The sequence below is a fragment of the Bufo gargarizans genome, chromosome 1 (genome assembly GCF_014858855.1).
Source record: "Bufo gargarizans isolate SCDJY-AF-19 chromosome 1, ASM1485885v1, whole genome shotgun sequence".
Taxonomy (NCBI): Eukaryota; Metazoa; Chordata; class Amphibia; order Anura; family Bufonidae; genus Bufo; species Bufo gargarizans.
The window spans coordinates 746,395,972-746,412,131 of NC_058080.1; the positions used below are offsets into that span (position 1 = coordinate 746,395,972).

A 16,160-nucleotide genomic window follows, 5' to 3' on the forward strand; every position below is an offset into this window, starting at 1 on the left:
CCTTGAAATGGGTGTTCCAACAAGACGACGACCCCAAACACACCAGTAAACGGGCAACATCTCGGTTCCAGACCAACAAGATTGACGTTATGGAGCGGCCGGCCCGATCCCCGGATCTTAATCCAATAGAAAACTTGTGGGTGACATAAAAAATGCAGTTTCTGAGGCAAAACCAAGAAATGGAGAAGAACTGTGGAATGTGGTCCGATCCTCCTGGGCTGGAGAACCTGGTCACAGGGGCAGAAGGTGGTGACTCCGAGCAACACAGACGTCCAGCAGTTCTCAGAGACAGCGGTTATACAACTGAGTATTAGTGAAGTGATCCAGAGGAAAGAAAGTCTTCAAACATTTCTCAGTTTATATAGTGAATGTTTGAGTTTGTAAAGAAGAAGACAAACACTGCTATTTTTTGAACAGTCTAATATTCACTTTTCTTAATTTTTTTTTAGAGGAACAACACAGATTTGATATATTTTTCTTCATGTTTTGATTTAGAATAGAATGTGTAGTGTTCCCAGTGCATCGGTGTGGATGGAAATAAAAGCTATTAGAAGGATTTGAGCTTTATTCACTTTTTTAAACACACTGCTATTATTTTGAACACAACTGTATCTCCCCCTCGTCAGATGCCAATGTATCCAGATAATCAGTTATTAATCTTATGGCGGATCGGTATATATACTGAGAAGGGCATAACTATCTTTCTAATGACTCTTCCTACAGAGGAGGATGGGGGTTTCAGTGAGCTCAGAGGTTCCCGTTCCTATTCTGTCCATTCACCAAAACAGCTCCGCAGGAGAAAGGAATAGTTTTCCCTAAGAAAGGAGACCTGGAGGGGGATATAGATGTAGAGCTTTCTCCAACACCTGGGAGACTGGGAGGAGTTGTATTACTTTCTCCATGTACTGTATCTGACCGATGAAGGTCTTCACTGCGGGTTCTCTTTCTAGATATTAACCTCATAAGCAGAGGTGTCATTGATGGTGCCCTGATATATTGTATTTGGTTAGTAGGGTGATGGAGGGCGCTGTATCACCCCCGAGGTCATGTGTTCAGTTACTGTGGGGAACATCTATGATCCCCTTTTCAATGGAAAACTGATTCAAAAAGTCACAAAGCATGGGACACACTATTGTTGTCGTCTACACCAGGAAACCTACACTTGGTTTGACCACAGTTATAAAGAGGTGTGTGTGTGTGCCTTTAATACTTGTGGGGTATCTGATGCCAGTGGGGGACAAATTAAGACTTGTGTGTAATACTGTGTGCTTGTGTCTCCACAGATGGATCCAGGAGGAGAAATCCACCAGAGAGATGTCCCCGTCCTCTGTATTCCCAGGACTGTCCAGAGGAGAAGGTCCCAGAGAACCCTCAGGTAGATGGAGCTGAGCCCTGTACACATCTATATAGGGGGGTTCTGCAGTCATAGAGGGGTCATAGATTGTGGGGGTCTCTTCTGTGGATCTGTTAGATTTCCCACCTGTCTGCTGTATTGTACTGAATTGTTACAGATGACAAATCAGGGGGAAGATCTGACTGATATTAAAGTGGAGGATGAAGAAGAGAGGATGATGGGCGATCCCCCGTGTAAGAGTGAGGTGGAGGAGGACATTCCAGGAGATGTCGCCACAGGTATGGAATCATGAATGGAGAAAGTGACTTCAGGTTCTGTCCTTGGTGCCTTCAGGGCAGGGGGAGAATCTGATCACCGGCTGCTGCTCTCTGATTGGAGATGTCCCCATCACATCATGACGGGTTCCCCTTATCCAACCCCTTTACAGAGATCTTGACTTCATTGAGTAGTCCTATTTGGTTTACAGCTGATGTATAAGGGTGAAGAGACACTGGTGCAGTGCACTGAGGGATTAGGCAAAAACCAAAGTCAGGAAGAGGCGGCGGTCATGGAAGGCAGAGTATGTGTAATCTGATAAGCAGTCCGAATTCAGGGCAGACAGTTCAGGCTCAGTACAGATATCAGGCAGAGATCTGGTCAGACAGTACAAGGTAAAATTCGGGAAACAGCCAGAACCTTTAGGTACCCCAAGATGGCCAGTCATTGGCTGGTGAAGATTAGTGTGCACATACACTGGTCCTTTAAGAGCCAGGCAGAGTGAGAGAGGCTTAGCCACCAAGTAGTCCACAATCTGTGTGGAGGGACTAAATTACCCCAGTGGCCGGGTCCACCAGGAAGGAGAGGAGAATGGTAGGCACGCCTGAGCCACCATACCCGTAACACCGGAGCGGTTGAGCAAAGCACCTGTGGCTATAGGCTGCGGCTGTAACACTATAGTACTAAATAGATCTCTTAGACTAATGTGCTTACTCCGAAACTTTACGTCAAAATGGCTTTTCGTGTCTGATATTAAAATGAGCAACTATTGCAACGCTCCAGACTAAAACAAAAAAAAAGGATCCATTGGCTCCTAACCTGAAAATTTTAGGAGCCAAATGAATTTTTTGGTCGCCAAATTTAAAATACATATAATTATAATAAAAAATAAAAGACAATGCACACGGATGTCAACCGTATTTTTTGCAGATCTGTTTTTTTGCGGATCGCAAAATACATACGGTCGTGTGCAAGAGGCCTAAAGCACATAATTTAGATTTGGATGCTATGTTCTCCTCTCAACCTTTTAGCCACTAAGAGGCGCTGGGGTAAAACCCCTCTTACCCTCACCAGGAGTACAGCACCAAACTACACTGACACATTGTAACAAACCCACAGCTCTGTCACCAGGATGGGTTTTCCGACTCTGTAAATATGCGTTTATTCACTGTGTGTTGCTACCTCACTATTTTCAAACTCTCTGCTTGCAGTCAGCCACTGGGACACTGAAAACTATCTTAACCTTCTACTTATTACATCTGAGGTTCCGTTACAATATCAGTTGTGACACAGTGAGAGGTTTGGTCTGGGAAAACAGGTATTTTCCTCCCAACATGTGCTGCTGGGCTGATTTACAGCCAGGTGAGGTCAAATACCGGACCGGATTTGAAATGGCGGTCCGGATTTTGGCAGAACCTGGCTGTCCTTAAATAGGCAGCTGGGCTCAGAAGCCAGGTGTCTGTGTTGGGATCTGGGAGCCTTGTGTCTGGATGAAGGCTTGCTACCTGTTTGGCGTAAAAACAGGTTGGTGCTGCTATTAGCAAGGACTCTTTGAGGCAGAAATGCCGCATGGTGTGAATTACCACCAACACCTCAAGGTGACTTTGTTTGAATATAACTGCTTGTTTTGTCACTTGCCTAAAGTGTGAATAAAACACTGAACTCTTTGATCCAAAGAACTTGTTGTTGCCTCTATACTGCGTTCACTTATCCTGTCTACCAGAGCGAAACACCACAATTGGTGGAGGATGCGTGCAGGTGCAGTGAGGCTGGCGTGAAGGCCGAAATATTTTAGTTTTTCCGGGCACAGTTGTATGTCTTACATCAAACCAGCGAGATTACAATCCATGGGCCAGATATATCATTAGGCAAAGTCACTTTTGTGGAGTGGAAAAGTCGCAAAAAAGTCCCAAAGGCTAAAACTGCGCACAAATTTGCGACTTTTTTCTGCTCTGCACTATGCTCGCCAGTTTTCTGAAAGTGGGCGTGTTTTCGTATGTAAATGAATCTCTAGACAGATTTACTATTGGGACTTTTTTAAAAAGTCGCAACTTCACTCCAGTGAGGACCATGCTTATCTTATGAGACTTTTTAATAGAACATGCGACTTTTTCATAAAAACGTGCGACTTTTTCATAAAAACGTGCGACTTTTGAAAAGCTGCTTACTGACGGATAAACTGCTACCGTCAAACCACATTTATTACAGTCTTAAAGGGCCGATCATAAATCTGACTTGGCTAAAACTGACTTTAGCCATATGTGAAAGTGGAGTGAGCTGTCAGAGTCATGATAAATCTGGCCCCATGTCTCTCGACAAAATGGAGGTGGTCGTGAAAGCCTAATAAGCAGCAGCAGGAAACCAACCAGCTGCTATTACAACTTGTGATTGCTTTACAAGCGTCAGGAGCATCCCAAAGCGTCCGCGATGTCCGAAAAGCGGTCCATGCGGCGATCCCTAAGAAGACCCCCTCAGACGACGTCGAGACCTATCTGGTGGTGTTCGAGAAGGTAGCTGTGAGGGAGAGACTACCCCGAGATCAGTGGGCTGAGGTCGTCGCTCCGTTCCTGGCATCCAGACCCCAGCAGGTGTTTTTCGACTTACCAGATGATCAAGCGGCCGATTACTCGACAGAAAAGGGTGAGATTCTGGCAAGATTGGGGGTGAATGTGTTGATCCGGGCCCAGCAGGTGCATCAGTGGGAGTTTAACCTGGCTGAACCTGCGAGACCTCAGTATTATGATCTGTTACACCGCAAAAATGGCTGTAGCCTGACGTACTGAGTTCCACTGCTATGCTGGACTGTCTGTTGGCTGATGTATTCTAGAGGGCTTTGCCGTTCCCTCTCCAGCACTGGATCGGCCAGGTGTCTCCTGGTATTGCCCTTAGGATAGTCGACCTGGTGGAGCACTATGAGGCTACCAGGACTCTACAGGGGGGCTCTTTTGTGAGGGGGCAGTCAAACCCCAGAAATCTCCACCCCAGACCCGGCGACTGGTGCCAGCAAAACCCGCCCCGTGATATACCCCCTACAGACCTAGCTCCGTTAGTCTGCTGGCGGTGTCAGGAGCCTGGCCACATAAGGGTGGACTGTCCCCATCGGGGCGATCCCATGGATACTAACTATGGCTACCGCCACTCCTTGTATGCCAGGAAGCTGTGTGCAACAAGTACCTGTGCCAGGTGGAAGTGGGAGACACTCTGGCGGTAGCTCTGCTGGACCCAGGGAGTCTGGTGTCCCTGGTAAGAGCTTCCCTGGTGCAGACCGCCGACTATACTGGCCGAAAAGTCGGGGTTGTGTGCATCCCTTGAGACTTAAAGGACTATCCCGCCGCCCTGGTGTCTCTGTCCACGGTGGCCGGCAGGTGGACCCATGAGGTGGCCGTCGCCACCAATTTACATTATGAACTCATAATAGGGAGAGACTTCCCGACACTGTGGCCTATGAGAGTGACTGATACCCATGAGACAGCGGTAACCCTAGCAGAGTGGCCCGGCTCAGGGGGGAGACCAGAGCCCTGGGAACCTGAGACCGAAGGGCCAGCGGTAGGGGTGACCGCCACTTTGGTGGAAGAGGGGGAGACAACCCCGCTAAGTGTGATGGTGGGAGACGTGGAGGACTTGCCGCCGGGTCCTGAATTGGCAGACCTCAAAGTCTCTGGGGATAATTTTTGTGCCGCCCAAGGTCGGGACCCAACCCTATCGTGCGCCTGGGAAAATGTGTTAATAGTAGATGGTGAACCACAACAACATGGGGCAGAGTCAGTGTTTCCCCGTTTTGTGGTTTATCAGGATATGTTGTATCGGTGAACAGTTGGTGGTCCCCAAGGCTTATCGCAAGCTTGTGTTAGATCTAGGCCACCAACACGTTCTTGGGGGTCACCTGTTGCTGGAGAAAACTCAGGATCGTATTCTACAGCGGTTTTACAGGCCCAGCATATTCAAAGGAGTGGAAGAGTTTTGTAAGACTTGCCCCAACTACCAGATAACTAGCCCCCAGCCACATTTCCGAAGTCCCCTAGTACCTCTCCCGATTATCGAAGTACCGAAGTCCGCCAGTGGGCATTAACACATCTTAGTCATTCTAGACCACGCCACTCGGTACCCGGAGGCGGTGCCACTGTGACATACCTCGGCCAAACTCATAGCTAAGGAGTTAATGGAGATGTTTTCCCAAGTAGGACTACCTAAAGAGGTTCTGACCAACCAAGGGACCCCTTTTATGTCCAAAGTGATGAGGGAACTCTGTAAGTTGCTGCACATAAAACAACTCTGGACGTCCATTTACCATCCGCAAACGGACGGTCTGGTAGAACGGTTGAACCAAACATTAAAAAATATATTGAAAAAGGTAGTGTCTAAAGATGGAAAGGACTGGGACCTCCTTCTGTCCTATCTCATGTTCGCAGTGTGAGAGGTACCCCAGGCCCCTCTACTGGGTTCTCGCTCTTCGAACTGCCATTTGGCAGACACCCTCGCGGTCTCTTGGATGTGGCCAAAAAGGCGTGGGAACAACAACCCACTCCACATAAGTGTCATTGAGTAGGTTACCCAGATGCAAGATCGGATAGAGACAGTGTTGCCTCTTGTTAGGGAGCATATGGAAGCAGCTCAGCAAACCCAGAGTCGGGTCCGGATCTTTACCCGGGTGATTAGGTTTTGGTTCTGGTGCCGACCGTGGACAGTACTGGCTAGGTGGCAGGGGCCCTACGAGGTACTCGAAAAAAATTGGAGATGTAAAGTACAAGGTACACCAGCCAGGGCCGCAAAAGCCAGAGCAGATTTACCATGTGAATTTACTCAAACCGTGGAAAGATAGGGAAACCTGTACAGAAGACAATCTGCGGCTGGGTTTTCTAGGAGAAGAGGTACCAGCCCTTCTGTCTGATGCAAGAGAGGCGGCTGCCACAGTAAAAATTGCTGACAGCCTCTCCTCTAAACAGACTCAGGAGGCCTGGGAGTTTGTTAGTTGGAACACGGATGTGTTCTCGGACCTCCCTGGACGCACTTCCATAATCCAGCATGACATTGTCACGGAACCCTTAGGTCAAAGTCCGGTTAAAACCATACCGGGTACCTGAGGCTCAGCGACAGGCCATCTCGGAGGAAGTGCAGTTAATGCTGCAACTAGATGTCATTGAGGAGTCTAAAAGTGAGTGGACCAGTCCTATAGTCTTAATACTCATGCCAGAAGGGACGTTACGGTTCTGTAACGATTTTCATATACTGAACGAGATTTCCAAATTCGATGCATATCCCATGCCCTGGATGGATGAGCTTATCGAGAGGTTAGGACAAGCCCAGTATTGGACCTTACAAAAGGGTACTGGCAGGTGCCCTTAACGGAGGCTGCCAAAGAGAAAACTGCCTTCATCCCACCTGAGCGGCTGTATCAGTACAAGGTGCTACCATTTGGTTTGCATGGTGCCCCCGCCACTTTCGCTTATAGACATTGTGCTTCGTCCACATCGTCGGTATGCTTCGGCTTACCTGAACAATATTGTCATCCACAGTACCGACTAGAAAAGTCACCTACCCAAAGTGCAGGCTGTAGAGGACTCCCTTTGGAAGGCGGGACTAACCGCTAACCCAAAAAAAGGTGCGATAGGGTTAGAAGAGACTAAGTACCTGGGGTATTTCATTGGGCGCGGAGTCATCAAACCCCAAGTGAACAAAATAGAGGCGATACGGAATTGGCCCGACCTGTCACCACTAGGCAAATAAAGTAATTCCTGGGAATGGTGGGCTATTACATGAGGTTTGTTCCCCACTTTGCTACTCTAGCCGCTCCTTTGACAGGACTCTTGAAGGGACACAAGTCAGTGATGGTTCGCTGGGATGAGCGGGTAGAAGAATCTTTTTCCACTTTGAAGTCGGCCCTGTGCGGGTCACCGGTTTTGGTGACGCCCGACTTCAAGAGGGAGTTCGTAGTGCAGACTGATGCCTCTGAAGTAGGCCTCTGAGCATCCTGTTGTCTTCCTCAGCCATAAGCCCACCCCAGCCGAGACCCGGTATAGTATAGTGGCGAGAGAGTGCCTGGTCATTAAGTGGGCACTGAAATTTCTCCGCTATTATTTATTCGTGAGAAAATTCTGCCTGGTTACTGACCACTCCCCTCTCACGTAGATGAGCCAGGCCAAGGACAGAAATGCCCGGCTCACCCGATGGTTTCTCTCCCTACAAAACTTTAGGTTTTTGGTGGAACAAAGGGCAGGCCGGTTACAGGGAAACGCGTATGTCCTGTCCCGGGTACACTGTCTGGTGTGTGTTCACCCGCTCAGGGTTGAACAAAGGGGGGGTTATGTGACACAGTGAGGTTTGGTCTGGGAAAATAGGTATGTTCCTCCCAGCATGTGCTGCTGGGCTGATTTAGAGCCAGGTGAGGTCAAATACCGGACCAGATTTTAAATGCGGTTTTGGCAGCATCTGGCTGTCCTTAAATAGGCAGCTGGGCTCAGAAGCCAGGTGTCTGTGTTGGGATCTGGGAGCCTTGTGTCTGGATGAAGGCTTGCTACCTGTTTGGCATAAAAACAGGTTCCCCTCCTGCCATGGAATAAAGTGTACCTTTCTACAATCTGTGAGTGCCGCTCGTTTTGAATATTCTCCTTTGTTTGAAGATAAAAACAGGTTGGTGCTGCTATCAGCAAAGACTCTTTGAGGCAGAATTGCCGCATGGTGTGAATTACCACCAACAGCGCTAGGTGACTTTTTGTTTGAATATGACTGTTTGTTTTGTCACTTGCCTAAAGTGTGAATAAAACACTCAACTGTTTGATCCAAAGAACTTCTTGTTGCCTCTATACCGCGTCCGCTAATCCTGTCTACCAGAGCGAGTCCCCACACAGTGTAGATAAAGCATGGCGTTTACCACTGGATTGCAGTTTGCATGTAAGCATGAGCGTCTGCATTTACCGACAGCAAGCAGACATCTTCAATTCGATGCAGTGTGGCAAGAGGAAAGGGAGGGAGTTCCATTTTGAAGATAAAGGTTTGTCTGGACGGGTGAGCGTCAATATACACCGTGTAGGCCACTACAAGCACGTCCCTTCACAAGAACATGTAACTTTATTTGCAAAGTTGTCACACAGCAAGCACTCACCCAGCACATAACATGGCCAGTTCCCTTTTCAGGATTTATGTGCACGCCAGCCGGGACAACACAAAGGCGCCGCTTTTTCCGCCCACCACACTCACAAGCCAAACAGCGAGCAGGACACAGGAGGAGACTCACAACCGTCCAATAGAAACGAGCGTTGTTCATGCAGTAGCGAATACACGTGAAGGAGCGGTGACCACACGAGCAATGGCCAGGAATCGGGAAATTCCTAGAAACGTGAGCACAAGATGCGGAAACCCAAGCCCCGCCCACCCTCTATGCCGGGTAGTGTGAGGGGCGGGCGGATCTTCACCCAGCAGCGTGTGTCTGCTGGATGAAATTTCATTAAAGCGGCAGAGCAGCGGAGGGTCTTGTCGCCATTTTGCAATTGTAAGTCGCATTGGCGACCATTTTGGTCGCCATCTGGAGCGCTGTATTGGGTGAGAGTGCTCATGAGTCCTATATTCACAAGCTAAACGCAGTCTCTGTTCACCTATAGCTTAATTGACAAGCTCCTGTCAGTGCACCTGATGGTGATATCTCACACATGCTCCCACAGCAAAATAGAGCAGCCTATAGAATTAGAAGCTGTGATTCCACACTGAAACTGCTGCTGTAAGAAGGAGGATCTCTCACTGCAGAACCAGGAAGACTGCAGGTTGTACTGAGCAAGTGTGAAATTTCAGCAGCAGAGAAGGATGTGCACTAAATAAAGCCTGCGAGTTAAGCTCTAGAGGAGCATTATGGCATAATTTTTTTCTAGTGAATCCACCAGCTTCATAAGAGATCTTTTTAACCTCTTAAGGACCGGGTCATTTTTCACCTTAAGGACCAGACAGATTTTTGCAAATCTGACATGTCACTTTATGTAGTGATGACTTTAAAATGCTTTTACTTATCCAGGCCATCCTGAGATAGTTTTTTTGTCACATATTGTACTTCATGACAGTGGTAAATTTGAATCAAAATATTTCATTTTTATTTATAAAAAAATACCAAATTTACCCCAAAATTTTAAAAATTTACAACTTTCCAAATTTCTATTTCTCTGCTTTTAAAACAGATAGTGATACCTCATATAATAGTTATTACTTTACATTCCCCATATGTCTACTTCATGTTTGGATCATTTTGTGAATGCTATTTTATTTTTGAGGGATGTTAGAAGGCTTATAAGTTTAGAAAACCCACTTTTTAAGGACCAGATCAGGTCTGAAGTTACTTTGTGAGGCTTATATAATAGAGACCACCCAAAAATGACCCCATTTTGTAAACTACACCCCTCAAGGTATTTAGAATTTTAGGTGTTCCACAAGAATTAACGGAAAATGGAGATGACATTTCAGAATTTCACTTTTTTGGCAGATTTTCCATTTTAATAAAAAAAAAATCCCGCTAGCAAAGCAAAGGTTAACAACTAAACAAAACTTTATATTTATGGCCCTGATTCTGTAGTTTACAGAAACACCTCATATGTGGTCGTAAACTGCTGTACAGGCACATGGCAGAGCGCAGAAGGAAAGGAATGCCAAATGGTTTTTGGAAGGCAGATTTTGATGGACTGGTTTTTTGACACCATGTCCCATTTGAAGCCCCTAAAGTAGAAACTCCAAAAAAGTGACCCCATTTTAGAAACTACACTCCTCAAGGTATTAAAAACAGATTTTACAAACTTTGGTAACCCTTTAGGTGTTCCACAAGAATTAATTGAAAATGTATATGAAATTTAAGAATTTAACTTTTTTGGGCAGATTTTCCATTTTAAGAATTTTTTTCCGCTAACAAAGCCAGGATTAACAGCCAAACTAAACTCAATATTTATTGCCCTGATTCTGTAGTTTACAGAAACACCCCCATATGTGGTCATAAACTGCTGTACGGGCACACGGAAGGGCGCAGAAGGAAAGGAATGCCATATGGTTTTGGAGGGCAGATTTCACTGGGATAATTTTAACTTGCCATGTCACATTTGAAGACCCCCTGTTGCACACCTAGAGTAGAAACTACAAAAAAGTTACCCAATTTTGGAAACTACAGGATAAGGTGGCAGTTTTGTGGGTACTATTTTAGGGTACAGATGATTTTTGGTTGCTCTACATTAAGTTTTGGCACGGTTTTTATTTTTTGTTATTTACAATTTTCATCTGACAAGTTAGATCATGAGCTATTTTTATGGAGCATGTTGTTACGGATGCGACAATACCAAATATAACAACTTTTTTGGGTTGTTTGTTTCAGTTTTACATAATAAAGCATTTTTGAAAAAAAAAAGAATTTTTTTGTGTTTCCATATTCTAAAAGCCATATTTATTTATTTTTTGGGGTGACAGTCTTATGTAGGGGCTAATTTTTTTCTGTATGAGATGACTGTTTTAATTTGTACATTTTTGGGGTGCATATGACTTTTTAATCACTTGCTATTACACTTTTTCTTTTTTGGGCTTTTTGACACCTTTTTTTATTTTTTTTTAGTGTTTATCTGAGGGGTTAAAGCATGTGATATTTTTATAGAGAAGGTTGTTACGGACGTGGTAATATCTAATATGTATACTTTTTTTATTTAGGTTTTTTACACTAATATCATTTTTGAAACAAAAAATCATGTTTTAGTGTCACCATAGTCTGAGAGCCATATTTTTTTTGTTTTTTGGGGCGACAGTCTTATGTAGGGGCTAATTTTTTTCAGTATGGGATGATGGTTTGATTGGTACATTTTTGGGGTGCATATGACTTTTTGATTGCTTGGTATTACACTTTTTGTGATGTAAGGTAAAAAAAAAAAGGCTTTTTTGACACAGTTCTTTTTCTTTTTTTTGTACGGTGTTCATCTGAGGCGTTCGGTCATGTGGTATTTTTATAGAGCCGGTTGTTACGGACGCCACGATACCTAATATGTATACTTTTTTTTTCTTTTTTACATTTAACACAATAAAAGCATTTTTAAAACAAAAAAATTATGTTTTAGTGTCTCCATAGTCTGGGAGCCATAGTTTTTTTTTTTTTTTTGGGTTATTGTCCTATGTAGGGGCTCATTTTTTGCGGGATGATGTGACTGTTAGATTGGCATACGCCTTTTCGTTCGCTTGGTGTTGCACTTCTAGTGATGTAAGGTGACAAAAATGGCTTTTTTTGGCACATTTTTTTATTTTTTATGGTGTCTATCGGATAGGGTGGATCATGTGATATATTTATAGAGCCGGTCGTTACGGACGCGGCGATGCCTAATATGTGTGTTTTTCTTTATTTATTGAAAACACTTAAAATAAAAATAAACAATTATTTCTGTCCCACTCTGGGACTTCAACTTTTGGGGGTCTGATCCCCTCTGCAATGCATTACAATACATCTGTATTGTAATGCATTGCCTGTTAGTGTATTACACAGAGTAATACTCTAACAGGTTGCCTAGGAGACCCAGCCTGAGGCTGGATCACCTGGGCACCCGTAGAACACAGGTCCCAAAGCCATGCAGGGCATTGGGCAGCCTCTGCACAGCATTGGGCTACCTTCTGACACATCAAGTTCCCGCCACAGCAGCGCGGGGACTCGATGCACTCCCTCACCGGACACAAACCCCTTCTATGTCGCGGTCAGCGCGGACCGCAGCATAGAAGGGGTTAATCTGCCGGCCTATGTTTTTACAGCGATGCCGGCGGATACAGCAGGGGCCTGGCTATCAGAAACTGTCGGGCCCCTGCAGTGATCTGGCGCGCACCGCTCCGGTGTGCTCGCCCGATCAGCCCGCTGTGCATGTACAGTGGAATGCATTCTGGCAATGCATCCCCTGCCGTAGATTCACGCCGTTTTGCGTTAAGGGGTTAAGAATTAATGCTGTTTGTGTTGTGGAATATAGATCCTGTTTAAGTTAGGCCTGTTTCACACTTACGTTGTGGATTTCCATTTTTTGAGACCAGGCAGAGGATCTCAAAACCGGGCTAAAATGGATCAGTTTTGCCCCCATTCATTGGCAAAACTGATCAGGATGCATTCTGTTCCGTTTGGTTGTGTTTTTTAACTGGACACAAAACCGCTGCAAGCTGTGGTTTTGTGCCCACTCTGCTAAACTAAACATACTGAATCTTGCATGAAAATCATTGTGGGTCAATGGTGCCGGATCTTTTCTTTTTTGTTTCAGCCAAAACGAATGCATCTGGATGTACTGTATTAAATGGCACGGATCTGTTTAATTCCGGTTTCAAGATCCTCTGCCGGTTCTCAAAACCAGAAAGCAACAACTCAAGTGTGAAACAGGCCTAAACTTGTATTAATGTGATGCTCACTTGGCATTGAAGGACCAAATATCTTGGCAGAAGAAAGGCTTGATTGCCTGACATATTTGTTTGTTTTCCCTCATTTGTGAGTTATGTTTGTGTAATAAAAGTGGTGATCACCTGTAGACTAGAATCCTGAACTTTATTATACATAGCTTTATAAGGTTACAATCTCATGTGCAGTTTTTTTGCGCAACCAGAAATGGATTCTAAATGAATGACTTGTACCTCTAGTTTCTGCTGGATCCACTTCCAGCCTAATAGAAATGTTAGAAGCTTGTTTTCTTGGTGTTTTTTTTTTAACTAACAGATTACAATTTTTACCTTTTTACAGAAATTCCCAGTAAAAATTTGGAGGGAAACTTTATGATAACATTAAATTATAAAGCAGAAGATGAAGATGTCCTGCAGTGCTCTTCACGAGAAAACCTCATTACCCTTAATGTGAATCCAGGTCATCACAATACAGATCTGTCATTTAATCCTCCTAATTATGAGGAACCTTCTCCTGACCAATTACAGATTGTTACCACAAGTACCGGGCAGAAAGGGGGTAAAAAATGTATGGAGTTCACAAAGGGCTTAGGTTTTTCTGCACACAGTAGATTTCACATGGAGAAAACAAGTCTTAAACATGAGACAAGTCATAAAGCAGAGAAGCCATACTTTTGCTCAGAATGTGGGAAATGGTTTACAGAGAAATCAAAACTTGTTAGACACGAGAGAATTCACACAGGAGAGAAACCATACTTCTGCTCAGAATGTGGAAAATGTTTTACACAGAAATCAATTCTTATTACACACGAGAGATTTCACACAGGAGTGAAGCCATATTCATGTTTAGAATGTGGAAAATGCTTTGCAATGAAATCACATCTTGTTATACATGAAAGATGTCACACAGGAGAGAACCCGTATTCATGTTCAGAATGTGGGAAATGTTTTAAACATAAATTAAGTCTTGTCAGACATGAGAGAATTCACACAGGAGAGAAACCATATTCATGTTCAGAATGTGGGAAATGTTTTACACAAAATTCAGATCTTGTTTCTCATAAGAGACGTCACAAAGGAGAAAAGCTATATTCATGCTCAGAATGTGCAAAATGTTTTACAGATAAATCAAGTCTAGTTAGACATCTGAAAATTCACACAGGGGAAAAGCCATATTCATGTTCAGAATGTGGGAAAAGTTTTACACAAAATTCATATCTTGTTAGACATAAGAAAATTCACACAGGAGAGAAGCCGTATTCATGTTCAGAATGTGGGAAATGTTTTAAACAAAATTCTAATCTTGTTGCACATGAGAGAATTCACACAGGAGAGAAGCTGTATTCATGTTCACAATGTGGGAAATGTTTTGCAGATAAATCAGATCTTGTTGCACATGAGATACGTCACACGGGAGAGAAGCTGTATTCATGTACAGAATGCAGGAAATGTTTTACGTGGAAATCAGAACTTGTTAGACATGAGAGAATCCACACAGGAGAGAAACCACATTCATGTTTAGAATGTGGGAAATGTTTTACTTATAAATCAAGTCTTGTTAAACATGAGAGAATTCACACAGGAGAGAAGCCATATTCATGTTCAGAATGTGGGAAATGTTTTACAGATAAATCAAATCTTGTTAGACATAAGAGAAGTCACACAGGAGAGAAGCGGTTTTGATGTTTTATATGTGGAAAATGGTTTGTAAGGAAACTAATTTTAAAATTAATTAGACCAGAAGAAAATATATTTGTTTTTTGAAATATGGGAAATTTTAAGAGACAGAAATAATTTTAAACCCATGTTATTAACAAGCAAGAAAGAGTATCATATCATTAGTAAACAATGCTATTTTAGATTTAATGGACCTTATTTTAATTCCCTGATAAAGGGATGTGTCCTCTGGATAATGAAGGCTATATTGCATATAAGGGTGATCAGTAGTGTCACACTAGCAACATGACAGGTGACGAGGAGCACTCTAGCAATCAATGCACCCATGATTTTGGATGTGACTGTAAAGGGGAAACTCTTCTTCCACCCTCGCTTCCACACTTGCCTAACGCATTAGGCTACCAAAGAGTGACGAAAAACCCAAACACATCCACACATGGTGCTGCCACCATCCGTCAGTACTATTGAAACACCACGGTTACAGACGCACAACACTCACGGGAACACACTGCTTTCTAGCATTTGACACACAAACCTCTTGCTCACTGGCCTTCAATGGTAACACACCAAAATGGTACTTTAAGGGTGTGAGTATGTTTAGAGCACCAACAAACAACTTATTACATTTAAGATTTATTATACAAAAAAGTACAGTGCTAAAAAGGACATACCGACAAGCAAACAGTACAGAAATAAAATAGGGATACAGAAATTTATTGCATACCAAATAGCTGAGGGATCCTTGCTGGGATAACAGCTGAAAGTTGTCCAGACCTCCAGCTATGTGTATCTCCAGAATCTGACCCTGTGTGATTCACAGTATGCAATTTTAAAATGGCCTTAGCTGGCCCCTCTTTCACGCTCTCGCTTCGTCATGTGACAGGAGGCTGGCTACTTACATGCAAAGTTGTATGGCGTATAATTCTAATTTGAGCCAAAACTTCTTGTAGATATCTAAGAAAGATAATATAACTGACATGTTTTTCAGTAAATTTTTACTGAGCCAGGCATACCAAACACAAATATGAATCCTTTCAACCAATATTTAATTTGGTTGGATTACTAAGGCTGGAAATCTTGGTGCTAGAGTAGAGACCACTCTATTACAAAAGGTGAATTATAGGGGGTGTACAATTGAATATTTTTGTTCATGGATCATTAAAGCCATGGTCCCAACCATTGGATGAGATGGAGATATACCCTCTGTGGGTTGTGCAAGAATGGCCAGACCTGTAAATAGAAACTTACTTATCTGCTTGCCAGCGACAGCTTCCTGCTCCTTCTTCTCCTGGCCTGCGATGACCAACTCACTTTACATTGTTACGATCAGTGTGTGGGACCCACTGGTCCATCCAGAGATAGTGTGGATTATCTGTGTCAACAACAGAAAGAATGAAACTGAACCACTACCTACAGGATTAGTTAATATGGTTGACAGCTGACTGACTGAGTCAGACAGCAGGTAACACTCCAATAGCTCAAGTTGAAGTAAGAACCGCAGTTAGTGTGAACT

The 16,160-nt window shown here is 43.9% G+C and overlaps 1 protein-coding gene across 1 annotated transcript; it reads left to right on the top strand.

The window, feature by feature from the left end:
• Positions 1-1,576: 1,576 nt before the first annotated feature.
• LOC122925030 (gastrula zinc finger protein XlCGF57.1-like) lies at positions 1,577-15,272 on the top strand. Its single transcript, XM_044276566.1, has 2 exons — positions 1,577-1,632; positions 13,311-15,272. Exon 2 carries the CDS (start codon positions 13,343-13,345, stop codon positions 14,651-14,653), a length of 1,311 nt encoding a protein of 436 aa, XP_044132501.1. The 5' UTR covers positions 1,577-1,632; positions 13,311-13,342; the 3' UTR covers positions 14,654-15,272.
• Positions 15,273-16,160: the final 888 nt, after the last annotated feature.